The sequence below is a fragment of the Syngnathus leptorhynchus genome, chromosome 3 (assembly GCF_054491065.1).
Source record: "Syngnathus leptorhynchus isolate UIUO chromosome 3, UIUO_Slep, whole genome shotgun sequence".
NCBI classification, from domain to species: domain Eukaryota; kingdom Metazoa; phylum Chordata; class Actinopteri; order Syngnathiformes; family Syngnathidae; genus Syngnathus; species Syngnathus leptorhynchus.
Window position 1 is genome coordinate 20222919 of NC_141197.1, and position 27795 is coordinate 20250713.

Here is a 27795-nt window from a genome sequence, read left to right on the forward strand (position 1 = left end):
CCATGCAGTGTAATTGCCAATAAAGTTATAATCTGCAGACCTGCTAAAATGTATTCATGGCCTACCTGAGTGTGAAGAATAATCATTAATCTTTCAGATAAAAGAGAACGTTTTGAGCGACTTGCAACTGTGTCAAATAAACCAGGGTGGAATTAGCGGCTCTGAAAATTCGCCCCCACCGTTATGTCAGGGTACATTCAATTAAAAATAATAACTTCACTAAATTCTAACTTCACTAAGTTGAACTGTTACGCAGCGTGAGTGCTTACTAAACATATTTTTATGAGTGTACAAATGCAGCGAGTACAGCTTTCATGTCATATTTTAATTACACAGTTACATTGTTCAACACAGACAATAACCTGAATTAGAATGTTTTACAGCGTCACACATCCAACAGAGCGAACAGTTAAAGAGCGCTATTAGCAACAGGGAGGAAAGCATGCAAGAAATAAATACAAATCAGAATTGAATTCCTCTGGCACATTTGACCTCATCTAAAAACGGCAACGGGAACTTGAAGAGAGAGAAAATAAAACAAAGAAGAAAGTGTTTGCGGGTTTCAGTCAACCTTTCCTACAGATTTTTTTTTTTTTTCCGTCATGTCATAGTGTATTGCACAATACCGTATAGAATGCTGTCAGACACTCCCATTTTCATTCTAGGTAAAGATCAAAATGGGACCATCCTGAGCCATGACTTTTTGGAGGGGAGGGGGGGGGGGCTACACAAGTGCTGTATCAGACCTTTTTCACGTTAGCCTTCAAGCGGGCTCTTCAGCAGTGCCTGGAAGGATGCACCAGCCTTGAGCCTTGAGACGGACTGTTACTGGTTTGGCTGCCTGATGTAAACTGGAGAGCCCATTTCTTTTCACAGAGTGCAGAGAAAAGAAAACGATCGAATCATTTGTTTGACACAATGTGTGGGACACACACCCTCATGAAGATATTTGTCAGCATTCAAAATGAATCTGGCTTCACGCCCGATAATCCACCTCCCAAACTCTTAATGCTCAAACAAAAAACATTTCCCTACCAAGTACAATGGAAGCAAATCGCTTTTGGTTGTCTTTTGGTCATTTACAAGCGGTCTGTTGGGTTTGGTTTGTTTCTCGGAGGGCTTGATTGCAGACGAGGGCGCTCGAAAAGGACTTGCCACCGTAACGCTCGTTTGATGCCGATATCGTTTACACACACGGCACGTGAACACAGATAGCGTCGCTACATATCTCTGTCAGTCGTTTGCCTGTGGTCTTTTATTAAAGCTCGGAGGGTTTCAAGTACAAAAGAGGTGGAGGGGGGGAAAAAAAAAAAAAGGAAAATCATTTTTATAAAACTATTCACACTGGACCACATGCTCACCATTCATGAGTTTCATCTCCGCAAGGCTTTGTAACTGCTAGAAGATAGCAACAGGCGAAAGCGTAATGGTTCGCTTTCGGACTGTTTGCATCTCAGACACTTTGGTTAACTGTAGTGAAGCGCCAAGCTCGTCTTATCTGGTTTGGCGTCAAAGCCGCTTTATGGCAATGCAGGAGTACTTTGGTCTGCGCTTTTTTTTTTTTTTTTATCGGTTTGGGATGACAAATGGCTCGTCACGGTCGATACACGGTTCGGTGATATGTTTGGTTGTAGTTTCACTCACAAATGACGGACGCAATTACGGTGGCAAGGCCTTTGGCCATCCATAAGCAAATACCATGTTAGCGGTAGCGCCGCTAGCATATTAGTTATGCTAGCGGCGCCACTGCTATGTCTGCACTCAGCCCATCTTTTTCAAAGTCCAGGTGAAGATCTCCTGGTGATTAGCTGTATGGTCTCAGGAGGTAGCAAGCGAGGAGTGCTCTGGCGTCGCCAAAGTCAGCACAGAGGCCATTTTGTAGCAAATACAACGACAACAACAACAACAAAAAAATGCTACACACAGATGCAGCCAAAGGTTGCAGCTTCTTTGCACAGGATCGGCTTGAAAAAAAAAAAATCCTGTTTAGTAGAACCAAATAGTTGTAAAGCGTAGTGGGGGTCAAATGAACCTCTGATATTGGCTGTAGCTCATTTGAATATTCCAAATGAGTTCTCATTGTTCACAGGACTCAATAGAAAGAAGAAATGGAGCTTAATTTGCAATATGAATCGGGTCCCTTCCCGCGGGGGCAAAATATGCAGTAAGTCACGCAGAAAATATTCCCCCATATTTGATAAGAATGAACCATCATCACATCTCTTGACTTTATCTTCAGCGAGTTCATTAAAGCCGGATTCCTGAAAGTCATGCAGTCCATGCACACTTGATCTGTCAGAATGTACTTTCCCCTACATCTACGCCACTGAAGAAAAGCCATTGAATTATTATCATTATTATTATTAAAAGAGAGCGAGAGAAAGAGAGCGAGAGAGAGAGAGAGAGAGAGGGGGGGGGGGGGGGGAAAGCAGTTGATACATTGAAGAAACAAATGTACTGTGAGAAAAATCATATTCTGGACATTAAACTTTAAAGGTTTCTGTTATTTGGCAAACACATTTTTGGACCTCTTTAAATACTATGTACATTCACATTAAGTTACTGATGTTACTTTAAATATATTTATATGTATCTATATTATATGACACCCTATGGGTAGTTGCTGAGGTTCCATTCAGTAGCTGAATTCTCTTCATATTGCACCTCCGTCCTCTCACTGTCTTACAATGCGAGCCATACAAAATATTCTACAAGAGGGGGGGGTTCATCTCAATCAGATAGATACAACAAATGAGTAGATGGCGGGGGCAAACGTCTTCGCCCGCCCGCCCGCACCTCACTGCTCGGTCCCCCCCGCGGTGACCAAAACCAAATGGAAGCAAACAAAACAGAAAAAAGATCCACAAAATGAGCCAAGGAGAGAAAAATATCTACAAGCAGGTTCCATCCTACGTCGATGTTCATGCCAAAGCAGGCGGGGGAGAGGGAGGGGGGTCAAAAAGTCAGGTGTTTGGGGATGAAGGGAGGTAGAAAAAGACAAGTGTCTGCACCGTCCGTCTCTTGGCTCTGTTCATCGTGCTTTGGAAAAAAGGTGTGTGAATGTGACGGGAAATATCACCTCACGGCTGGAGATTGAAAAAAACAAAAACAAAGAAAGGAACCAAAACGTACACATCCGACGCTCGCGTGTCGTGTGTTCTGCTGGAGGTTTTTGGTAGCTACATGTCGCTTGATTTTTGTGTAGCTTTTTCCGTTGCCTCTTTTTTTTTTTTCATCGGGGCGAGGCCTCAGTCCGTTTCAGCGAGCGTTTGACGTCCATCCGTTGGCTCGCTGAAGGATCGCTGAAGGATCGCTCAAGTCTTGGCGCAAGCCTCCGTTCTGTGATGGGCGGGGTGGGGTGGGGGGGATGCTGAGGAGGTGATGTTGCTTTGCGTTTGGTTACGAGCGCTTCTCTTTATCGCTTACTCACTTTGGCAGTGTCATACAAAGGTTTGGATTACGTTGTTTTTTAATCTTTGAATTCATTTGGGTTCACAATGGTTTCGAGAGGTGAGTCCGGCGTCGATTTTTCTTGGCTCGCTAGCAAGGTAGTTAGCAGTTTAAAACTCCATTTCGTTTCATGATGGTTAACAAACGTCACTATCATCACGCTCTTCGATCATATTTGGACTGTTCTTGGTTTTCCCTTAAAGCCAGAAAGAAACGTTCCATCAATACTAAGTTGTGTTTTCTGAGGAACGGCAGGACAGGGTTTCCCCTTAGCTCATTGACAAAAAAAAAAAATCCTGATCTGTTAGCATTTGGAGACGGGTCTCTTAGTGCATATAACAGGTCTGACGGGGGCAAAAATTATTTGGGAATTGAAGTGCTAATTGGTCTTGTCGTCCTCAACCCTCAAGTTAAGAGCACATCCTGGTCAGCAAACGCTACGATCTCTTGCTGTCGCTCATCAACGTTGTGCTTACTGAATGCCAAAGCAGCCATATGCAAAAGGCAGACTTGAGAACTTGAGCAAGGGGGGAAAGGGGGGGGGGGGCAGGTGAGATGGAGATTCCTCAGTTTGGTTTTGTCCTACCAGGGGACGGGACGGAACGTCAGCGAGATGTGGCGTCCAGTAGCGCCGGCGTGGCCGGAGTGGTGGAGCGAGAGGCGCTACTCGAACTGCTCTCCTTGGGGCTAGCCGACATGCTGCCGCCGCCGCCGCCGGCCGCCACGCCGCTCTGGCCCGCCAGCGGACCCGGCGGGGCGCCCTCCGAGTGGGCGGGGGGCGCGCCGGAAGCCGAGGTGCCCAGGGGAACGGCGCCGCCCCCCGGAAGCCCTTGCAGGCCTTGACCGCAGACGTGGTGGTGCCTCTCCCAGTCTTTGTGCTGGCAGAAGGAGCCGCAGTAGCGAGCCGTGTTGCAGCCGCTACACGTTTCGCTGGCTTTCCGCCCGCAGTTCCAGCAACTCTGGTGAGACAGTGGGAGAGAGAGACAGACGCTTGATAAAAAGAAGTCTCTTTTGCTCTCCCACACATAACGAACTCGATTTACGGCTTTCCCGCTAAATCTATTTACACGCTGGATATGTTTGAAGTGGGCTCTGGCTGGAGTCACCAGCAGGTGGTGGTCATCTGCTCCGGAATGGCCTCAGTCTGGCGGCCTGCTCTTCCCATCTGGGGCCGTCTGCCATTATTAGACAAACAACTGGCCGTGCAACTCCAGAGCCAAGAGCTAGCTGAATGTCAGAGGCTGATGGTGATAATGTAGCCTTTCGCAAAACTGGAGGGAGGGAGGGAGCCAGCCTCAGTCCCACTTTGGATGGTGACATCACACCTCCAAGAATTCATGTAAAAAGCTGTTTTTTATTTGTACTGCGACCGCTCGTAATTCGGTTCGGCAAGGCTCAAAATAGGCAAATCAATTTAGCCTTGCCTCTAGGTAAGAGCGTACGGTTTGCTGTGGGAATTAAAAAAATAAAATAAAAATTAAAAATCCCTTTGGCAAGGTTCAAAATAGCATTCAGTTTGCTGTGTGAATTTAAAAAACAAAACAAATAAAAAAAAAAGGTTGTTATATAAAGAGGGAAAAACAGTTGTAAAAAAAAAAAGATCTAAAGGGGAAAACCAATTGTTCTTTTGTTAGCGTGTCATATTTTTGTTGTTTAAGAAACCATGACTTAAGGTCCCTGCGATTAACATGTCAAAAAAAAAGATCATAAAAATGCTCATAATTGAGTCCGTCTGTATTTCTCTTGTTGCTGTCTGTGGTACTCACTTCACTGGAATCCTCCTGCTGGTTGATGACCGTAAGTGCATCCTCGGAGGCTTGCCTCTTGGCCTCGGCCAGGGCCCGTTCCATTTTGGAGCGTTCTGCCGAAATCATCTCGTGAGCTTTCCTCTCCGCATCCGACACGGCCTTCTGCAGCTCCGACATGGCCTGCCGCTTGACTTCGTTCACGGCTTCCTCTGAGAAAGCAAAGGGGAGAGACGGGAAACGCGTTAGGGCCGGGCCGTCGCTGTTTTGTCATCTCTTGGCTAACAGATGAAGCCAGAAACATCCAGACAGTCGGCGATGAACACAATCTGGACTCGCGCAGCAGATGCCTCCAAAGTTTTGTCACCGGCTCGGCCGTTGAGCCGCCGTCGTGTGATTCCCTTCCTGGCCGCTTCACTACCAAATAAATCCTCAGGCTCCGAGCAACTCCAACACACTCCAAGTGTGTTGTGAATGGCTCATCATCGCCACAATGTTCCCCGTACTCCACAATTGTTATTCAAGAACAAAGACCAGGCAGTTACGGAACAATATTTGGACAAAAGCAAATTCTGGCGTCGAGATGGAGCGTGTACTTCATTTTCTATGCTTCCGAGCTAGCCGTGCTGTCATAGCGAGATGTCTTGTGTTCTAGATGCAGCAGTGCCCAAATACTTGAGTCCTTCTGCACGGAGGAAGCAGATGGTTCGGAAAATACGCCTCGCATGCTGTGTAGTTCTTACCGTTGGATTGTTTGCTCACTCTTGGACCGGATGCTAATGAATCACCAAACGCATATGAAACCAATTCATATCTTTGACGTCTATAATCGTCAATGGCACTGAATGAGTTACTAGGCCAATCTGCTTTGGGCTACTGTGATGAAAACATTTGAATTGCTCCATCATGCAAAATAAAGATTCCAACTCATTTCCATCCCAAGCACAAACAAAGGTGATCCTGTTTGTAATGGACACTGCTGGCTTTTTTGAATTCCTCCAGTCAAGTAGCACTCTCCACACACTTTGGCAATTTGCATTTTCACGTCAACACATGAAGTCACACTCATCCTCACATTCCCTTCATCCTCCACTTCATTTCTCCCTTTTATCCCTCAAGCATTATCTGCATTATCTCAATCTCAATTATCAGGCCTAATGTATGCAGCGCCGAGATAAGTTTGCAAATTTAATTAATTCTTATCAAGGAGAGTACATAGCAGATGCTAGGGCAATTAGCACTTAATGAAAAACACTGGGGCAGCGGCGGTATTAACGTTATCATTCCGCAGGGATTTGCCAAGTTTTTCTTTCCACAGACCAGATCGTGAAATCTGGATCAGAGAAAAGTCTGTTTTGAATGAAAAGGGGGCGGGGCAAACACAAAACAAACACTCAGTGAAGGCAAGATGCTGCTGTGAGTGAGACACGTTACTCACCCTGCTTGTTTTGGAGGTGCTTTAGCGCTGGCGAAAGCGGGATGCTTGTAGTGCCTGTATGAAAAACAACTGCAGTTAAAATAGACTTTTTTTTTTTTTTTCTGCGGGTGAAAATGCAGCGCAATATTTTTGCCATCACCAGCAGCAGCATCAGCAGCAGCGTCTTTGCTCCATGGAGATTTAAGGACTTGTCAAAAATCCTTTTCGGATAAAGGGAGCCAAAAGGAAGGAGACTGAATATGGAATGTTGCTTGGCGTGGATTTCAAAATATTGATATCAATGCTGCTGTTTGCGGCCTGCATTTTCACTGCAGCTTAACTGCAGTGGCCTTTCATAGCGGTTACAGATTTTGCCAACATTTTCCAGAAGCTTTCAATCCTCCCGCCTCACCGACCTGACTCCAAAGTCCCCAGCCAGGTTTCCACCAAATGGTACAGTTAGCATCGCCGCTAACTCAGTGATTTTGTTAGCATTTGGTGGAAGGAACCGAGCTTCGGCGGCGAGATGCGTGACGTTGAGATGCCGAGGTTCTTACCGGCTTTTCTCCAGATTTCCTCTGGCAGGTATCCCGATGGAGGCCTGTGCAGAAAGTCTCTGTGGATCTCTGAAACGCACACAGAGCGGACAATCGATCAGACTGTGCCCTTAAAATAGGGCGTCAGGATGACCTCCCGCTTTACGCTAGGTTAAAGTTCCCTCTGCGGCATCCTGAAAAGGGGCCCTACCTTGCTACACGTGAGTGTTTGTCTACCTGTCTGTCTGCCTGTCTGCCTTTCAGCAGCCGAGGAAGCTCCTTTGGGCACTGCCTCGCTGCTGCTAGCTGTGTTGGAGGACGAGTTGTGGTGAGGAGGAAGAGGAGGAGGAGGAGGAGGAAGGCAGTGCTGTCCGTTGCTCCCACCTTTTTTCATCTCCTCCACGTCGCTGTAGCGCCGGATCCAGTGATTCATCTCCTCCCGGTCGGCCTCCTGGCAACGTCGCAGCACCGTCAGAGAGCGACGCGTCTTCTCCACCATGTCCATGATACAGTTCAGCAGCTGATGGGAGATGAATATTCATTAGGAATGACTTTCATCGGGACATTTGTACGTTCTGTTGTTGCAAAGGTCAATCGAGTACATTTAAATCATGTCAATCAAGTTTTAAATGTCATTTCATTTGAAAATTAGTCTATAAATAAATTTGATTTTATTCCAAAATGTAAAATACAGTCTAACTTGTAATGAGCGATATGAAAATATTTAAATTTATATATTTATATTATTATATAATTTACATTTAATTTTAACATGAATACATTAATATTGAAATTAAATTAAATTTTATTTAATTTCAAATTTTAAAAGACTGCCTAACTTGGAATGAGTGCCACAAAAATATAGCTTTGTTTTTTTTTCATTTCCAGGAGCCGTAACGGTCAGTCCTTGTAATTTGCAAGTTCCCCTCAGTTGTTGCCCATGTGCTAGTTAGTGATTTAGAATTTGTGAGCGCGCTGCAATAATAACAACGGAACAGCTGGACTACAGATGAAAAGGTTGAGCGAATTCCTTCCAGCCTTCTGCTCCATTTGCTGCCAGATTTTCTTTCAGTTCTCTTTTTCCCCGTCTCATTGTAGCGTCGCCGCCCTTTGCTCCTCCACTAAATGGCTTTAACATGTTCAACATTGGGACATTATTCACGTTGGCTCTGCCGTCCGTCGGTCGGTCGGTCGGTCAGTCGGTGGCTCTGCTCCCGTCCCTCCTCGGTGAGCTATATTTATTTCAGCGAAGTGTTTCTAATTTGGCAGGGGTCCAAGCCTGGCCGGTTCTCTCCATGACTGCAGCTCTTGTCTCAGCTGCTCTGCCCAGCTGGAGCTGCTCTCTGCTGGGTCCCCGGCTCCATCTGGGGCCCTATTTCTCTGTGTGTGCGTGTGTCTGGTGGATGTGTGCGCTAATGCTTTCCCGAAGCTAAATGTTGTCAAACCGTTTGCATGCGAGCGAGCGAGCGAGCGACGTCAAAAATGCCTACATTATCGAGATGCTTCCATTCTTCTGCCCACTCTCGATCTGTTAGACGGTGGTCGATCACTTCCTCTTGGCGGGCTCCGTGCATTGCTGTGACAGAAGATTTTCAATCCGGTCAACTCCATTCAAAGTCACGCCGAGGTTTTGTAAACATTTCAACAAATGTGGTGCGCCATGCTGGATTGCAGGAACACCCATCGGGAGCCTGAGTCATCTAGTTAGCTAGCTAGATGGACACTTTATAATAATATCATATTTAATAGAACAATGAGCTTGTAACTCATCAAGGGCCTGAGAATGCATGTCTTTCTTTCTGTCGGGCTCAAGCAGCCGGAAGGCATAAATAGTTGCCACAGTTGTAGCACACGAGTATGTACGGCCGGCCGGCCCGGGGCTTTATATAGCCGCACGGCCACGAGGATTAACACAGTGGACTGACAACTGGTCATTGTTCCTGCCCCCCCCCCCTCCACGAAGGCGCCGTACCTGTCTGCCGATGTCTTTCTCGTCCGTCTCTGTGTTCATTATGCCTGTAAGCGTCTCTGTATTGATGCGCCAGCGCCATGTCCTCCAAGCGGTAGTGCTGAGGGCCCATTTGAGGGTTTTGGGGGTGAGGCAGGCCGTTGGGAGGGTGTGTGGGAAGGCCGTTGGGGGGCGGGTGAGCAGGGAGGCCCGTGCTGGGACTGAAGCGCTGGCTGGGGCTAATGGTGCATGGCCTTTTAGCAAGGTGCTCCGGGTGCAAGCCATCTCTTTCCGAAGAGTCTTTGGTCCTGTGGAAGGGAGCGCCAAAACGGAATGAATGTTAATGAAACACACAAAGAGCTCAAGTTGCATTTTGTTGTTTTTGTTTGTTTTTTTCCAGCCGCTCGCAGCTGCTTGGATGCTGAAGCTTCAGCCAACTCTGTCAATACTGTAAATTGGACAACTCCCACGCTCGCATGTGCACAAGCCTGAACGCTATTCCCGTGGAGAGACGCTTGTTGTTCACTTACGGCGGCGGCGGGGGCCAGCTGCACGCCATATGCGGCAAACAAAGCCAAGTCCGAGCGTCTCCGGCGTTTCATCTGAATATCCCTCCAAGATTGCAACTATTCTTCATCTCGGGATGCAAACGCGGATCGTGCGGCAGATGTTTGGAGACGCCGTGTAGGAGTTGTTTAACCGAGTGTGTGTGTGTGTGCGAGTGAGGGCGTTTTGCGGCCATCTGCTCAGTCTAAAGTCGAGTGTTGATATTAATCTTTCAGGCATCGGGATGGGAATCAGTCAAAGGCCAAGCAATGCTTGACGGCGGCGTGTAATAGACGTGCACGGCGATTATCCGTGTGTATTTTCGGCGCGCCGGCAATACTCGTACACATCCTCGGCTCTGGCGACCGACAAATCATACCAACAGCTGGCGCGGCCGAGCCCCCCCCCCCCGCCCTCCCTCCCCCGAGCGAGCGAGCCGGGCCCGCTGTGCATAAGGCAAGAGGTTGGGAGGCGGAGGTGTGCGGATTACAGTCCCTCCCTCCCTCCCATCCAAAGCAGCTACGGAGGATGTGTTCAGTGTTACGGTCAGCACATGGCCATCTGGACACATATGGACAGCTGCTGGGAGCCTGCAGGTCATGCACTTAAAGGGCCAGAGAGAAGTCAGGGATTTCTGATGCACAGACCAGAGAAAAGACGTGGCACGTCCACCCAGGAAGTAAATCAAGCAAAACCCCAAAACCGCCGCGTCCTTGATCACCTGTCAGGGGTCCTTCTCTTGCCATGCTCGTTCATCTCCAACATGATCTCGGAAGAATCCAGCGGCGAGCTGGCGTTGGCGTCCAGAAGGAGCTGCTCGTGTTGGGCCAGGTATTGTGCCGGCGTCTGCTTGGCCAGCCTGGCACAGTGTAGCAACTCCCTCTGCAGCAGGGGCAGGTTTGCCTGGAACCAAATCAAAAAACAGAGAGAGAGAGAGATAAGGCAGTGAAAAGAGTGAAAGAAGAGGGAGTGATAGATAAAGAGACACAATGAGATAAGACAGATCTCTCGACACATTCCTCTGCCGTGTGTGTTGTGGATGTGTATTAGCGCTGTCAAATAACTCTGGCAGACGTGTGTGCTTGACAAAACGCAGACTGCTGCACGTGTGGCCGCCCACAAGGATGCACACACACACACCTTTGGTCTGGACCTTCACTTTAATCATCTAAAACACTGCCAGGTTCATCTCTCAGGTTAGATTAGCCCCCCCCCCCCCGAAAAATGTCATGAGGAACACGTTTGGGTCAGAGAGAGGGTAACAAAAAAAAACTGAGCTGCATTTGTTGGTAGAGAAGGGCCCTCCAGTAATTCATGAATGTGAGGGGGCCGTAGAATCCGGGGCAGCGCTAAATATATAAACAGACCCACACCTGTGCACGCTATATTTACCTTCAGGAAGGGAATGACGAAAGGCCTCAGAGGGAAGTTGGTGGCTTCGTGAAGTTTGGAATGAAACTCTTCGATGGTAAGCGTGGAGTTCTAGAACAATAACAAAACCCGTGAGCCTTTTTTTTTTAGGGTGACATAAATAGCCGGCAAACTTACCACCAGCCCCAGCACCAGGCTGCGCACTCGCTCTCCGATCTCGGGCGATATGTCGTTGCCAAATTGCTGCAAGGTCGTCAGGAAACGCTTCAGCTTGCAGAGCTGGCGGGCGCCGCAGGCCGGCGGGAGCTGTTGGTTGGACAACGACGACGTGGACGACATGGCCGGCCCGTTACTGAAGCCGTTGGGAGTGGACGGGGCGCCGTTCAGCGACGTGGGAGAGTGGCTGCTCCCGTTTAGCACTGCACACACACACACAGAATTAGGTCACTGGTTTTTGAGGGGGAATCCACCACATGTGGGGGTCTGATGAAAGACCTGGCAGTGTGTGTTTTTGTGCAAAGTGCAGCTGTCTCACAAGTGTCACCATTTGATTCCCCTCTGCGGCCACCTGCTCTCGTGTCAGTCTATTTTGCTTGCCCTGTTCCTCAAACTCTCCCCCCCGACCGACTCACTCACTAGGACACAACTATAAGAGGAACTTGTAAATGAGGTGCCAAAAATAGTCCTGAAGCCTGTGTTACTTTTATTCCAGTGGCAGGTGTGTAGCTAAATGTGGCGCCCGCCCGCCCGCCGCACATGTTGGCCATCTGAAAACTCGGAGGTTCACAATCGCGTCGACATTCACGAAACATTCCGAGCTTCCCGACGCGCTGACTTGTTTTCAGCAACGGGCGAGGAGGAAGGACGAGAGCTGGGCTAGCTAGGTGAAAGAACCCGGCCTGACATTGCTATATAGGGAGGAAAGTACAGCAAGGCCGGCCGGGCTGAATGATGCCCTCTGCCCCTGCCACCTAGTCTGCTACCAGCTGGTGAACAACACACACACACACACACACACACACACACACACACACGTGCGCACACGCAGCCGCCGGCGCACAAGCACTCAGAGACTCTTGTCAACAATTTAGCAGAACAAAAGACACGCCCACCTCGGAGCACACTCCACGCTCAAGTAGCGTCAACACTCGGTCTGCAGAAGTGCTAGGAAGCACACGAGTGCCTTCCTTCCAACGCTGATGTCATACACACGCAACTGACAATATAGATAAGGCTACGAGACTTCCTCAATCCACTTTGATTGGTGGTGAATCACTGTGTTCACACCCACAACGGCGCCAAACACCCATTTTTAACGGCGCCGTGAAAATACCAAACCTCGGTCTAGGCCACCCCTGCGCAGATTTCAACCGTGCTTTGTGCTAGGCTTGCATTAGTCCCAAATGTAATGCTATTATTTTTTTTACAATGCTTTCCACAAACTCCTGTTTTCCCGTAAAAAGCTGCTTGAGGTTTTTTTTTGTCTTGCACATGCTTAATTTCTCGCTTGCCGACGTGGTCGTTGAGCACGAAAGCGAAACACAAACAAAACCCACAAGCCTCCCCAACTGGGAACGATTGTAAAACATATTCATATCAGAAAATAATCAAATATAGTAAATATAGAATCATAAATACATCAATCAAATGTATTGAAGTAAATATCATAAAATATAATAAAAATAAAATTGGTAAAAGAAGCGCTTTTTACTTGATTTACTGGTGGTGGGGGTGAAAGAAGCGTTCCGACTGCTTGCTTGGTTGACTGCCGGGGGTGGAGGAGGCATGGTTGGCGGGGTGGACCTGGGCTGGCTTTTCACATCCGCAGGTGAATCTGGCATTGTTCCAACCTTCGGCACTCTGCTACCTGGCGAGAATAAAACACAGCAAACGTCAAGACGGAGCACTATGCTGATTAGAAAAAGAAAACAAAGGCCGGCGCTGACATTGTCGCCCGGTTTGCAAGCCGAACACGACGCAAATGGGTGTGGAAATGACTTCGAATGCGTATTGTGTGTCTGTTGGCTTGAAGAAACACAGGCCTGGGAGACATACAGTAACACCTGCTCACCCACTCAGCTGCTGCTGACCCCCCCCCCATCACTCTCCTTCACACAGCGTGTAGCTCTGACATCCCAATCAGTGCCCCTTCAATCTAACCTATGGCACCCACACACAAACACACACGGCGCGGCTGTCCCCTCTCGTCGGCCGGCGCTTCAGACAGCCAAGTTGACTGCCAGTGACAAGTGCAGCTGGATCTGCTGCTGTCCATCATTGGGGACTGACTTTCAGGAGAGGCTCCATCCCCGCGACCAGACGCTCGGCCGTTCTCTGCCAGAGGACCAAACAAGGCAAGAGCGGGCGGGCTGGCCGGTGGCGAGCAAATAGACGGACGGAGGAAAACCACTTTGCTTCTTATGCAATCGTGATACCAACGACTTCATTGATTTGCAGCGGGGTCGAGCTGAGCCAATGATTTCACGATGTAGACACCATTTAGCTTCATTTCTGCAGGAATGTTAAATATCATCAAATTAAGTTTGCCGGGCACGACGCATGGGCGGAAAGTGTTTTTCTCCATACTTGCCCTTTCGGTTTCTGGAAGCAGATGTTCATAACCTGAACGCAGAGGACTGTGATGACTTGAACAGCTTGCAGCCAGGTGCGGCGAGCAGTAAGTGTGATATTTGCCGGCAGCACCAGAAGCCCCTTGAAAAAGCTCCTTGATAAAAATCATTTTCATCACAGGGCAATTATGGTTGATTGGCAGTATTTGGGATTTTCTATATATTTAATCAACAACAGGGGGGGGGCAGAGAAGCTTCGGCAGTCGGCGTCTGTATTTAAAGGTCGTGGCGGCGGCGTAATGTCGTATTGGGGTCACCGACACGGTGATCCTGAAAAGCGCGAGCTAGCCGCTCGCTCTCAACATAAACACACAAGGTTAAAGATGGCGGCCGGTATAAATAGATGCAGATATTCTGGTCTAAAAGAAGCCCGAGCACATAAACAAGCCACCCGTGCTGACAAAGTTTCCTGCGGGGAGAACCATATGGCCTAGTAAAACCACCTCTTTGATTAAATGTGCACTGTCACTCTATGAAACGTCTTCAATGCACCTCGCAGAGACTGTGAAGACATTTTAGAGGCCAGTTTGCTTTCTTTACTTTCTGTGGGCGTAAAACAAGAGAGGGAAGATAAGGTTGGGGGGGGGGCTGGCGAGTCTGTTGACTCCCTCTGTGGGATTACAGACAGCTGTATAATCGCAACAGCTACAGGGACAGGGCGAACGCATACACACCAGGCCAGGGATTTCACTTTTTAATACATTAGGAAGTCTGCAAGCCCATCTGCGGCCATCTGTGCTCGCGCCGCGCCGTAGCGAAGGACCAAACACTTGCAGAGCCAGCAGAAGGAAAAGAAAACAAAAAGATAGCAGCTAAGGTGAGGTGGTTAAATCCAGGTCTGGAGCATGCAGAGCCCCCATTAAGAGGAAGCAGATGTGTCGCCGTCAGTCCCGCGCTGACGATCCACGTAAAAATAAACAACAATTTGCCTGCGCCTGGCTTTCTTGACTTTCGGCACACCTTTGATGTAATCTGGCCTAAAAGATTGCTCACCCAAAAAAGATTTTCTTTCAAATGATCTCCCCTTGTGCCGTGATGAAACCAGATGAAAAGACACGCCAGAAGCGGCCAGAGCGTGTAAAAATGCAGCCACACACACGCACGGCCGCAACGGGACGCCATCCGTCGTCGTTTCATGAAACGTCAACAAACGTGCGTCTTTTGATGACACAGATGCTCGGCGGCCATCTTGAAGTGCGTCTTGTTCACCGCGATGGAAACACAGCTGCGACTTTCTTTACATCCTCCTGTCTATTCAATGGCTGCCAGTCCGCCGAGACTCTTGTCAGTGAGCGCGCAGTCCTAAAGTCTCCCTCCTTCCCACTGTAATTCGCCCATGCAGTCTCCAGGAATGCTGTTGTTTTTAATTTCTCCCAGCTGCTCTGGCTGGCCGGCTGCCCGGCCGCCCGCCCGGCCGCCCGGCTGCCTTTCCTTCCCTTCCCACATCTGTTCCCTATGAAGCCGCCGAGGAGTCCGCACAAACAGAGCCTGAGCCTCTGGCCCGCAGACCCCCACCAGGCAGGCCTACGGACTTTGCAGATCGGCCCATACTGCCCTGAACTACCTTGCCTGATTTCCCCCATCTGCTAACAATGTATAGGAAGAACATACGTACGGCTAATCATCCGATTTGTTTATTTGCGTCTGCACCAATTTGGCCCCTTCAGACAGATCCGGACTGTGTTTCATCCTGAGCTGATTTAGAGCTCACAGGCCTTTGAGTCCGGACTAATGATAGGTTGTGCAGTGTTGTGGTTGCGCACACACACACACAAATGCATCCAACATATGTTGCTAGAAGAGCTGCAAACAAGAAGCTTGACAGAAAACGTGGCATTGACAGAAGCCATCCGAGATTTTCTGCTTGGATGGGCCAATTTAGTGGCTGCCTTGGCAACCAAAAAAAAAAAAAATGAGAGCATGGATGAAGGGAAATTGATTGTGGGTTAAGGGTAAAAGAGACACACGTGTGTCTATGCGAGCCGCAGGTATCCAGAGCTGCGATCTGCCAAAGCTGTTATTGATGTAATTGTATTGAAGTTCTAGCGAGCATCTGTTCTCCTTCGGGAAAGTCTGGCTCCTCTCGTCGCCAGTGAAGTGCTTATGTACGACGCGTCGCCGCTGCAGACGCGAAAGAGAAAAAAAAAAAAAACTTCCTTTTCACATTTTCCCTACGGCTGCTAATAAAATCCAGATGTTCGACTGGAGCTGACTCCCTCACCTCTCCTCCCTCCGCTTCTTGTGTCATTCTCTCGGCCCCCTCCTCTTCCTCCGCCTATCATTTATTTCAGCTTTCATCTTCTGCCCCCCTCCCACGTCCATCTACACCTCCTTCTTCAGAGTCATTTCTAAATAAAGGAAAGTATTTGCGACATTCAGCGAAGGTAGGCCGAGCCAAGAACAACTCCTCGGTGAGCCAGACACATCTGGAGCGTGTTAGTGCGGCAGTAGTACCAACGTTTAGAAAATGCTCTCGCATCTGGATGGGAGAAAAGATTTGTTTGAGCTGGAATGGATAAATCTTCACAATCGCACCACCCAAAAACACACCACCCTGGCTTTTGGTTTGCTTTCCAATTTGGAGGCAAATGAAGTTAAGCTCAAGCGGCATGTTTGTGTGCGGCTGGCTCCGGGCTCTCTGCGTGAGAAGACTTGAACACCTGAACATCAATAACTGTCACGAGGGCCACCTGGGACCCCGCAGCCAGCTTGCACCGTGGGCACACAGCCATCACCAGCACAGCTGTCACAGAAAGCGAGGGAGGCAAAGAAATATAGAGGAGAAGGAGGTGCAAAGGAGGACATGCCGCTCGCTCAGCTTTGCCTCTGCTCTGGCTCATCTTCTTCAGCTGTGAGCCTAATTTTGCCAGCTGAGAGAGAGCTTTGCCTCCGGCCGCCACGTTCCGACACGGGATCAGACTTCCGATGACCTCGGTTAGCAGGCGCCGTCAGACGTGACATCATTCCTCGAAATACTCCTCAGGCCACCTGAGCGACTCCCTCTCCGATTCTCCTCCGTATTTGCATACGCCGCACGATGATACGGCTTTGGAAATGCAAAATTAGTTTGGCACTCACAAAAGCCTCAATTCAGCATAAAAACTGAAAGTGAATTTTGGAGCCAATTATCCAGCCCCAATCATTCAACAGGCCAAAACGTATTCATCTTACGCCTTGTCTGGCGAAACAACCCAAATAACTTCCATCGGCCAAATGCGGCTTGGCCCGGCACCAATTAGCTCATCAAGCTTTTAATTACTCTGCTAATTGCATACAGGCAGCATGAAGGGCAGCCTGGGAATGAAACATTGGGGGCCTCGTGAGGACCCATCTTGACAAATAGGACAATGTGTGTGTGTGTGTTATTCTTCTTCTGCTACAGTATATTCATTTGATTGTATGCCTTGCGAACATCGGTGCAACGAGAAGACGGACGGTGCCTTCTTGTAAGCGTGCAGGCGTGGGAACCTTATTGTATTGCTGGGAGAGTTTGCCTGGACTTTCCACAGAGTGACCCACCCGTCTGTCATAGAGCGCTGCTAGAACACAAACATCCTCTTAACTAACACACACACATCAATGCAAAAGCACATGGCCAACACTTACTGTTTGATTTTCACAAAGTTCCCTGAATGAATATTGCGTTTTGCTGTCTGTCTGTCTTTCCCTCCTCACATTGAGCAGATGTTGTGCCTCGGTTTCTTCCAGGAGCATTGTTTGAGGAGGTGTATCCAGGAAACAGTGGCCGGTGCTCACTTCCTGTGTGACAGGTGCGCGATGGAGGCCTGACAGCTGCTGTCCTGCCCTTTCCTCTCCTCTCCTCTCTCTCTCCGTCTCGCTCATCCCGCTCTCCTTTTCTTTCCAACCAGCTGCAGCCGAGCGCCGCACTGTTTGCCTTGACGTCATAACGGCTGCCTGTGGATTTATGATGTATAAAAAGTCTTAGATTTGAGCCTGGCAACAAATGTGTGTGCTCACGTCGCGTTGTTTTCCACTTTGGCCAGCGCTCGCGTGACTTTTGGCTGGCATTCGCAGGGATGAGCCGATTGGTCGTCATTTGGGTCTGTGACTGGGTGGGTGAACAATGATTTGGAGTGTGGGGTGCTCCCTTGATAGCTTCAGGAGAAGCTCTGACAGTTTCTCTCGCAGCCAAGGCACCGGGCAAAAATAAATAGCAACACTAGTGCTCCCCGAAAACCAAGCGCGCCCATGAGGATGACAAATTGAGACGGTTAGAATTGCAACCGCTGTTAGCAAAAGGAAGTGTGAATCATCAATGGAGGGGAAAAAAAAAAATGGTGGAATTTTTCTCACCATGAGGTACATTTACAAAAAAATACATCCAAAGTTTGGACATTTTCAGTTCCCCTCACTTTTTCTTTTTTTTTTTTTACAATATGGTTGAGAGATTGAAATGCAGGCTGGCCACGAGCCAAACGCAAAGCACATAAAACAATTTCCGATCCCATTCGCACCTATCATTTTTTTGGACCTAAAAGCAATTTAGCGTCCTGAATGAATCGCCTGGGAGTTCCCGAGGAAACGCCCATCAAAAGGTGGTGTCTTTTAAAAGGTCACCTTTATTTTCCAAATGCTGAAAAATGTCTCACTCATGAATAATAGGGCTTCTTACAAACGGGCTGGCTCATCTCTCTTCGGGGGCGAGCATTTGACACCATCAAAAATAAACCTTGCAATCCCGCCGGGATCCCTTGTGACTTTTTAATGTCACGTCTCAAAATGACCATCCAGAAAACACGGCAGATAACCTGTCCATTTTATAGCCGCCTAGGTGATGAGAAGGCATAAAAGGGGATCAGGCTTGGAGTTTGGCTGTGTGTGTGTGTGTGTGTGTGTGTGTGTGTGTGTGTGTGTGTGTGTGTGTGTGTGTGCGCGTGTGTGTGTGTGTGTGTGTGAGCGCTTTTGAGCGTGCGAGCAGAGACAGCCAGGCAGAGGAAGGAAGGCTGGAGCCGAGATTAAGGTCTGTTCTCCTCGCTGGTAACACAAGCGCCCGCCATTCAGCAGCTCGGCTCCCATTTGAAGAAGGACGGAACCATCTGTGTGCCACCAGATCTGTTTCCAGCAGATAACGGCCTTTCATTTTCAGAAATATATCGCTCGCATGGAAAAGATATAGGCGGCGTACTCTCGGCATAAAAAGACAGAGAAGACCGGTTTAAGACTCCTGCGGACGGCTTTGGAGTGAATGCCCTGAGCATTTTCAGTCCTTTTCTTGTGTGTTTACTCGCCGTCTGTGATAAAGGCCACGGTGGAGGGCAGAAGGAAGGGAAGGGGAGGGGTAGCCGTCTTCTATCGAGACGTGGCGGTGATATGAGCTTCCCATTGTCTCTGCCCCCCCCCCCCCGGGCTTGATTAAAAGACTGCCACTGTAGATTAGCCCGGCTGCTTCCTGCGTCTGACTGCGATGCCAGCCGAGCAGAACACCAGAAGTTAGGCCGGAGGTTTCGGGACCATGCCGGGAAATGCGAGGTGAGCGGCGGAGGTGAGCTAGAATAGGCACAAGGCAAGGAAGGGAGGAGGAGGAAATGCTTTGGAATTCATAGCACGCATCCATTTCAACCTGACGCAATTTATGGCTCGGTTGCTTCTGTCAGCTGGAAATGCGACTTTTTTTTTTTTTTTTGGGAGAGCGTGATTGGAGGTGCAATTTGTCAGCGCTGTGGTAATTCCAGGAAAATCAAGCGTCAATCCAACAAATCATTAGCAGACATTTTCCTGCCTGATAATTAGCGCCTTGCACCTTCTCGCCCCGCCGCGGAAAGTCAAAATGAGTCACCTCGCAATTGCAGGGGACGAAAAACACTGTCGTCGTATGTTATTCTTCGGCGATCCCAAGAGGAACGGTGGCCAAAGGAGAAAAAGTCCCATTTGGCAAGCATGGGGGGGTTTGACTTGGCCTCCACCCTCAGCTCTGCTCCCACGCTGTGGCGTCAGCCGGCCACAGAGTGCTTTTCTCATTCCGTCAGATGTTGGGAAGCCGTTCAAGTTCTCCGCTCTATTCTTTGACATTCCCCATCTCCCAAGAGAGGATGGCCAGCCTTGTCGCAGTAATGTCAAACACATGTGGAGCGCTAGGACTCCAGATGCCGAAGCCACGCAGACTTGGACGCTCTCGTCATCTCGTCTGCGACGCCAAAAGTGTCGAGCGCGGCAAAAGTCGTGCAAAAAGTTACAGCCGCTTTGAATCCAAGGCTGCATGCGGTTTACCGGACAACAACAAAAGCCTCCCAATTTAATATTGAATATTATTTGAAAAACTTTCCTCCATTTTCTGAGGCAAGAATGTGAAGTTGAAGACCTCCACAATATTCAAGATGTAAATGATTTCTGTAAATGAAGATATTTGTTGAGTGCCTTTCGTGACGACTATTGTTTTTTGTTGCGTAACCAGGAGGCAGTTCTACTCCAACTTCAGTGATGTCATCATCAAGTTGATTATCCTGCCTGGTAAAGAGTAACCGTTCCCGCTCAACTTTGAATCCAGAAGCTCTGAAGGCAGACGTGCTAGCCAATTACAATTTGTTGTTTATCGAACAGAAGCTCTCACGGCGGCCCCCAAACGTTCTTAAAGCAGGCCCACATGGAGCGTGGCCTTCACTCACACCAGGACAGACGGAGCGAGGCCGCCCCCCCGAACGCCGATGTCTTTGGCTTGTCTTGTTTGTGCTGGCCCAGGTGTCTTTGTTGTGCTGACCACCTGACTGCTCGTGCTCGCGCTCGCCCACCCGAAGCCATCTGCTCCGCTCATTAATTAGGAGGCAGGCGGCTTCACCTCCACTGGCCGCGCATTTAAATCACAATCATTAGCGCACTTGGCCCGGCCCACGCGCACACACACCACAATGATACAGGTGGAGAAAACACCTCCACCAGCATCAAAGCAAATTTGCATCTCCCCATAACCTCAACCCATGATGCTCTTACTCGGCGGGCCAATAACCACTCACGCCCTTTTAAAAGCCCTACTTCATGATAAAGAGGGGGACATCTATCTGCCTCGGAGGGCCGGTCAGCTCTGGAAGGAAGGAGATGATGGACTTCTCCTGTGCGGTCAGGCAGGCAGCCTGCGGTTTCACCCCTGCCTGTAACCTCACATCCATTGTTGGACTCTTCAATTATTCAGATGATATTTACCAGCGCCAATTAGAGAGCGCTGGCTTGGAGGCTGTTCAAGTAGGGGGTAGAACTTTTGCTTTTTTTTCCTGCAAGGCTATGAAAAGCGTCTTGATGGTATCTTTGCTTTGAAAAATAAAGGTGCGGTAGGTGTCACGCGCTAGTGCACCCTTCACTACACTGTAAATGTTTCAATTGATCCCCTTTCACCTCCATCACCTCCATCCAGTGGCACAGCAAAGGTGTCATCACTTTGTTTCAGCATCACTTTGATGCTCACGCTCAGACCTTCTTCTCTCTCTATCATCCCTGTGTTTTTTATTCCCTGCAATAAATGTAAACTACACCAGGAGTTTATAAATACCATTAAGTGTACATCACGTCGACAGCTTCTAATATTATTCAAACGGCCTCACATAAAATGTCGCCTATCCTCATGTCTTGAAATGTTTTATCAAATTGACTTTGGGTGAAATGATGTTGACATGGAAAAGCACGCTGATTGCGATCGGATGCTGACAAATAATCAACCAATTGAGTCATTTCAGCAAAAGAAAGCTCAAAATGCTAGATTGCACAGATATTTTCTTACTCAGTGAAGGTCGAGGTCAAGATGATGTTGGTGAAGAGATGATAATCCAGTTTTTTTTCTAGAAGAGTTTTTATATCGCCTCAATCCTCATGATGAGGGGTGGCTGGGGGTGGAGGGCTTTTAGAGATAGAACGGACGAACGGACGGATGGACGGACGGACGCTGGTCCTTGTTGACAGGAAGGGGAGGCAAAAGCCGCCACCATTAAATACATACAATTAGCTTCAACTTTCCTTTGGGCGTCCAGGTTGGGTCACTTACGAGGTATTTAATTTCTTCTTAAATCAGTCTTTGGTATTGTCAAATATCACAGTCCATGTAAATCCGCTCTGTGTGTCATGGTCAGTATTAGAAAGAAGGAAGTAACGACTTAGCACTTTCGACGAAAACAAATGCTCCTTTACTTGGAAAGCCCACAAGTCCTCCAATCCACGTCCAAAAAACTGCCAAAACAATAAGATGCGGATCCTCCGAGTCTGCAGCGTGCGTCTTTATCCTCGCGTGACTTCTTCCTCAGTTTCCACTCGCATGATCAAAAAAAGTCCAAGAAGGTCCTATGAGAAGAATTCCTCCCTCCTGCGAGCTTTTGGCTTGGTCGCGACGGACGCGCTCCTTCTTCTCCACCACCACCAGCACCAGCAGCACCGCCGCCGACTGACTGTCAAGGCTTTGTGGCCGCCGGCCGGGTTGACTTTTCCAGCATGTGTGCGCTCCCAGCCAGTCAGCCAGCCAGGCAGCCGAGCAGGCTTCTTGTTTTGTCCTCACTAATGAATGGAGCTGGCGAGCCCACTGTGCGCACCAAGCCTCCAAGCGAGCAAGCGAGCAAGCAAGCAAGCAAGCAACCGCGGCTCTCTCGCCTCCTCCTCCGCCTCTCTTTCGTTTCGTTTCGCTCTCTCTTTCTCTTTCTCTCGCTCTCGCTCTGCTTCGCTGTCCTCTCTGGAGCCTTCTGTCTGCGTTTAAACACCATCTGGAACGAACCCCGTCTCTCTCTCTCTCTCGCTCTCGCTCTCTCTCTCTCTCTTTCTCGCTCTCTCTCTTTCGCTCGCTCTCTCTCTCTTTCGCTCTCTCTCTCTCTGATTTATTTATGGAGTGACGATTGTTGTAAAAACACAAAAAAGTTGTATTGTAAAGCAACTCGATATCAAATGAGATCGTGCCTCGCGTTTTTCTAATTGTATAATTGGAACCATGCACCATCAAGTGACCGACCAAAGGCTGGGTGATTGTCAGTTCCCTCGCCGGCCAGTAAGGGCCGCTGTTTCCACACATCACGACGCCGAGGGAAGCGTGAGCAGCTAAAAGTCCACTTTTCCTTGTTCCACATGCGTCTTTCTTTAAATTGCCAAATAAAATATGGCGAAATATCCAACTGGATATAGCTGCAGCCGACCCTAAAGAAATCAACAATAGCTTTTTGTTTCTCCCAGTTAATAAGTGATTTATTTGTATGTTTGTTTGCGAGGGCTCAAGCAGATAAATGGAAGTAGATCAGATGGACAGTTATTAAATGTGGGCTTCGCCTTTATTCCACGGAAGCTTTTATGCTCACATCCATTTTCCATTTTACTGTTCCTATTTATTGGGCGTCTTTGTTGCCTGCTTTAATTAGCGCCCAGTAATCTCACACAATCTATTTTCTGTTTAGGTTATCTTTACACGCTGTTGTCTATTTATGATGAGGTTGTTGTTTTTTTTCTTTTCTTTTAATTTACTGCTTAACCTTCCATTTAAAGCCAGCCACATGTGCGCTGCAGCCTATTGTGATCTTATCTTGAATGCTTTAAAAGCTCTCAATGCATTGTTTGTTTGTGTCAATGATGAAACAAACAGCAATTATAGAAATGAACTCAGAATCTTCATTTTGCTCCATTACAGAAGCACTGTAGGTAAATGTTGGCTCGTACATTTTTTTTTTCTCCTTCCATTTAATCTTGTTTATCGACACGGGCGCCCGCATTTGCATTTGTGACCGCTTTTAAGACTTGTGAGGTCCACGAGAATATATTTTTTATGATGACACGAATAGCAAGACGCTATATTTTCCATCTATATTACTGGCTGCAAATAGTTACAACTGTTTTTAACGACACATCAAGTTTCAGTTCAGCGGTAATTCAAAAATGTGTTCCATGTTCCCATCGTTCCAGAAGGTACGTTCTCTCGTGAAGATCGCCCACCTGTCCACTTTGGCCGGGCCTCACAAACATAAACACCAATGCGCACACACCAAGTCACGATGAGGGACAGTAGACAATGCTGACACCCTCCCGACCCCGCCCGTGTCCACAGAACAAATAGAAGCAGCTTGGAAAGTACACACGGACAGCTGTTCGGCCCCAACTCACGTCTCACCGCTCGGCCTTAGCGGCCACCGACACAAATGTTGCTTTCATATCGAGCCGGGGGCGCCGCCGACTAAATCATGCACATGCGCTGGAAGCTCGGCCCTTATTTTTCTTCCTTTAATGCCACCAAACATAAATTCAGCAAACACAGTGCAATTTTCAGAAATACTGATTGAAAATAAGCCCAGTTTGCAGAGCCGGAGGTCAAAGCGAACCCGGTGAAGCGGCATTTAGCTGTTATGCTGCACGCATTTGGAAGAAGCTTGTGCTTTACAATCCATTTTTTTTCCCCTCCATTCCTTTGTTTAAACAGTTTTGAATCAATTTCACGGTGGGGCCTTTTAATAATTGTATGAATGTGTTGTGAATGTTACGTTCTTTACATTTGACTCATCTACTTTTGTTTTCTCCGCTCTGCCTGTGAATGTTGTCGGCTGTCGTGTCGATAAAAAGCTTTTATGAATTGCAAGCACATTGAGTTGCCTTGCGTATGAAAAAGCCATTCCTAAATAAAACTGCCTTGGTCGTCACAGGAGATGAGATGTTTATCAAACTTGGTCAGTCAAAGGTGCTTGGCGTTTTGTATCGGTTGCTGTCTGGACCGTGTGGTCGCGAGTGACGGAAAGGTCGGCGACGGGGGCGGCGTCCAAAGAAAGGATTCCTGTCAAGGTGACAGCTCCGAGACGGACGGGACGCTCATCGCCTCGGCGTCATCCAAGCTGTCAACTGTCCGTCCGGCCGACAGCCTCCCTCTCATTCCTCTTAATTTGGCCTTTTGTTGAGCGCTGAGCGTGGGCACTCCGTGTGGCGGCCGTGATAAACTGCACAATAAAAGGTGCGCAACACTGCCAGATGAACTCTGCGACGTCTTTCATTGTGAAAAGGCTTTTGTCTTTCTTTGCCTATCTGTGGTCCATTCTCTTCTGTCTATTATGTATTGACAGCATCCCTTGAGCACTTTCTGATACGTCGGAGGACGGCCTTTGTGGCGTCGGAACGGTAATGGCGACTTGTGTGTGTGTGTGTGTAGGAGAAGAGAAGTTTGCCGCACTCACACACACATTGTAAATCCTTTCTTCTAATAGCAGTCATGGGCTGGAGTGCTGAAAGGAGATAAGACCCTGAAGCTGAGTGAAAGGGAACGTTGGAGGCATTGTATTCTCACTTCCCCTTGGCTTGGCTCAGCTCTGCTCAGCTCAGCTGTGGTTGGGCGTGCCATCAAGCAAGAAGATCGCAGGTGAGCCCAGACACGGCCAAAACAAGGCAGGAGGGAGGTTCTTTCATTTGAGCTTGGCGCCGAGCGGCTCCACCACGTCACGTCTGGAGATGATTGACCCGAGAGCCTAACGTATCAAGAATTAATCGGAGTTTTTGGAACCGAGAGTGCCATTTCAAAATACTACTCATGCAATAATAATAATAATAATACCATAGATGAAGTGATCTAGCCTGGATTGTCCCTGCCTCAGAAATTCCGAGAAGCGACAATCGGAGCTTTGTTTCATTTCTCGTCTCGTCTCGTCTCATATTTTCAAAGTGCCTTTTAGAAAGAGAAGACGCAAGCGCGCCGTTCATTGTCATCGCCGTGTTTGTGATTTCACTGAGAGTCACGTGCATATCGGCAAATGAAAGCAACTTTGACAAATTAAAAAGGAAAAGAATGGGGGACACTTTTAGGAGGTGTTGCAAGAATTGCTATGGAGTATGAGGAACAGCTCTCAACATCATGGCCAAGACTACGGCAAGGTGCTCCAGCCTGCATGTGCGTGTGTGTGTGTGTGTGTGTGCGCGTGTGTGTGTGCATACGCTCAGACAGTTGGTGGTGCTGGCACAGGAGATAGCGAGCGGGGGGGAGAAGAGGCAGTGTATCAACTTGTGAACATCTGTTCCTCACACAAACCACAAAGCTGGTGTGGAGAAAATAGAGAGGATGCCTCCTCTCTCCCTTGCCCATCTTCACACACATTGTCAACACCTTGTCTCTCCTCAACATCCTTTTTCCCATTCCTTAATCAGCTGAGTTTCTCTCCTCCATGCAGCAAAATGTATCTCTGCTATGATATCTGTCTCATTTGTTCTATTCAAATATTGAAAAATAACAAGCCAAGATAGCAAAAAGATTATTTTAGTCATCGCTGGGGAAAAAAGTCGGTTGGTCGAAACAAAAAAAGCGCAACGCCTAGGCACTATTTGGAATCATTTGCTTTTTTTTTTGTCGATGGAATCATCCTTTGGAAAAGATTTGTTTGGAAGGATAAATCAGTCTTTGTAAAAAAAAAAAAAAAAAAAAAACTGCTTTATTGAGTTTGTCTTCTTTTGGTCTTTCTCATCGCCTTCCTTCCTTATTGTGGACCAGGCTGGCTGGCTGGCTGGCTGACTGACTGGGTGGTGGTGGTGGCAGTTCCTTATTGTGTGTGCGTGTGTGTGTGTGAGAGTATGCTGTTCGGGGCTGATAAGGCCCAGGGAGAAGAGCCAGCGTGCCGACATATTCTTAGCGCCGCGGTTATCGGCCGTCGCAGCTGTGCCTGAGCTGGGCGACATCTGCTCCCTCACAGGAAGCCTATGCTGCAGCTCATAACGCCTCACACACGTGCACAGTTACAGGTAGAGCTCCTTCAGACAATCAAGTGTGTTTACAGCCAACACTGACACATTTTCTCTGTGTGTGTGTGTGCACGATGCCCGGATTGGAGCAGTGACACGCTAGTTCTACTGTTTTTTTTTTTTCTTAATTTTTATCAGCGAATTACAGAGGGGCTGCTTATGACTAAGCCTAATTATAGAGGCCTTATCGGTGGCATGTTGACAAAGCTCATTACTGGCACGGAATGGCGTGCTGCAGGTAAATCAGCGCGTCCTCGATCTGGCCCAGACTTTCCGCTCAAAACGGCCATCTGGATCCTCTTCAATCATTTGAAGGCTGTCAGTTCATTTTCAAGACAAGTTTCTTGGAGAAATCTGTCTTTTTACTTCACTTGATTTCAACGGTATCAAATTAGATGACAAGTTACTTAGTTAGTTACTTTTAGCAGGTACCTGCAAACTCATCTTAACATCAAAATGGCAAGTTGACTTCCTTGTCCGATCAGGAGTTGTGCTCTCATCCTCCCAGCACACACTTGCTCTACAATATTGCAACTCGTTTCATTTTCCTTTCTGCCACAGAACATAAACGAAAGCTCTGACAGTCATTCGTGTACTCCCCCCCCCCCCTCCTCCCCCCCTCCGAACGGTGATTTCCTATTTGTATGGGAAATGACTTGCTGATGGTCACCAAGTGAAGTGAAGAACGTTACTACGACGGCAACTCTGCTTTTGTGTGAGTTAAATGTAAACACCGGAATCCACAACAAGACAAATCATTTTGCTAAGCGGCATTCAATCAAGGCAAAGCGTTCTCCATCCATCCATCCATCCATCCATCCATCCATCCATCCATCCATCCATCCATCCATCCATCCATCCATCCATCCATCCATCCATCCATCCATCCATCTCGTTTGCCCAATGAGCAGATCTGTCACTCATCACTGTCTCAGCTCCTACCTTCGGCAGATCCGAATGGGACACTGGGCTCGAGGCCTCGGCGCCGGATTGCTTCTTTGGTTCTGGGCTCTCTGCGGCTGACCAGGGTCACGGTGGGGACAGGTGGCAGGTGTCCACCTTTCTGGTGAAGCCTTTTCTTGTGCTCCTGGTGGACCTCGGCAGACATTTTCCCATCTAATTGTCTTCACCGCTATGATTGGAATCTTCAACTGGCAGTTCTCGATTGGTCTTTACCCAGTGAGAAGGCAACTCAAATGCAATGAGGCGGAAACAAGAAAGCGCTCCATGAAGCAAAGATTGGCAATAATGTCTATTTTTTTTCACAATGACAAAGTTCCCCTAAATGTCCATCTTCCTCTGGAAGAGCCCCTTGCAGGTATGATGCAATGTAATGTTCCAAATTGCATCCTCTTCATCCTTTCATGTCTTCAGCGAAATGATTTCCTTTGATATTTTGAATCCCGAAAATGGTAGCTTTGATATTGCAAAGCCGTCCGTTCTCTTCGAGATGATAGCAAGTTCCTTCCGTGTTTCT

General features: G+C 48.2%; 1 protein-coding gene across 6 annotated transcripts; it reads right to left on the bottom strand.

The window, feature by feature from the left end:
* Positions 1-322: 322 nt before the first annotated feature.
* Positions 323-27795, bottom strand: cbfa2t3 (CBFA2/RUNX1 partner transcriptional co-repressor 3). Of its 6 annotated transcripts, XM_085908105.1 has the most exons (13): positions 27261-27795; positions 12725-12880; positions 11191-11432; positions 11035-11124; positions 10364-10545; positions 9121-9404; positions 8639-8724; positions 7533-7668; positions 7386-7454; positions 7170-7238; positions 6634-6687; positions 5217-5407; positions 323-4409 (listed from the first exon to the last, which is right to left on the bottom strand). In XM_085908105.1, exons 1-13 carry the CDS (start codon positions 27424-27426, stop codon positions 4056-4058), a joined length of 2079 nt encoding a protein of 692 aa, XP_085764231.1. In that variant the 5' UTR covers positions 27427-27795; the 3' UTR covers positions 323-4055. The 6 variants fall into 6 exon arrangements, with proteins under 6 accessions (XP_085764231.1, XP_085764232.1, XP_085764229.1 ...); XM_085908106.1 differs by lacking the exon at positions 7386-7454; XM_085908103.1 differs by having other exon boundaries at positions 7386-7668.

What these genes read in the sequence shown, in the direction of transcription:
- cbfa2t3 (XM_085908103.1), bottom strand. Translation starts at nt 27,426, where the DNA reads ATGTCTGCCGAGGTCCACCAGGAGCACAAGAAAAGGCTTCACCAGAAA. An exon ending in AAGAGAAGGACCCCTGACAG is followed by an intron (nt 9,405 to 10,363) that starts GTGATCAAGGAC and finishes TCCCTTCCACAG; the next exon opens with GACCAAAGACTCTTCGGAAA. An exon ending in AGAAAGACATCGGCAGACAG is followed by an intron (nt 8,725 to 9,120) that starts GTACGGCGCCTT and finishes CTTCTGTCACAG; the next exon opens with CAATGCACGGAGCCCGCCAA.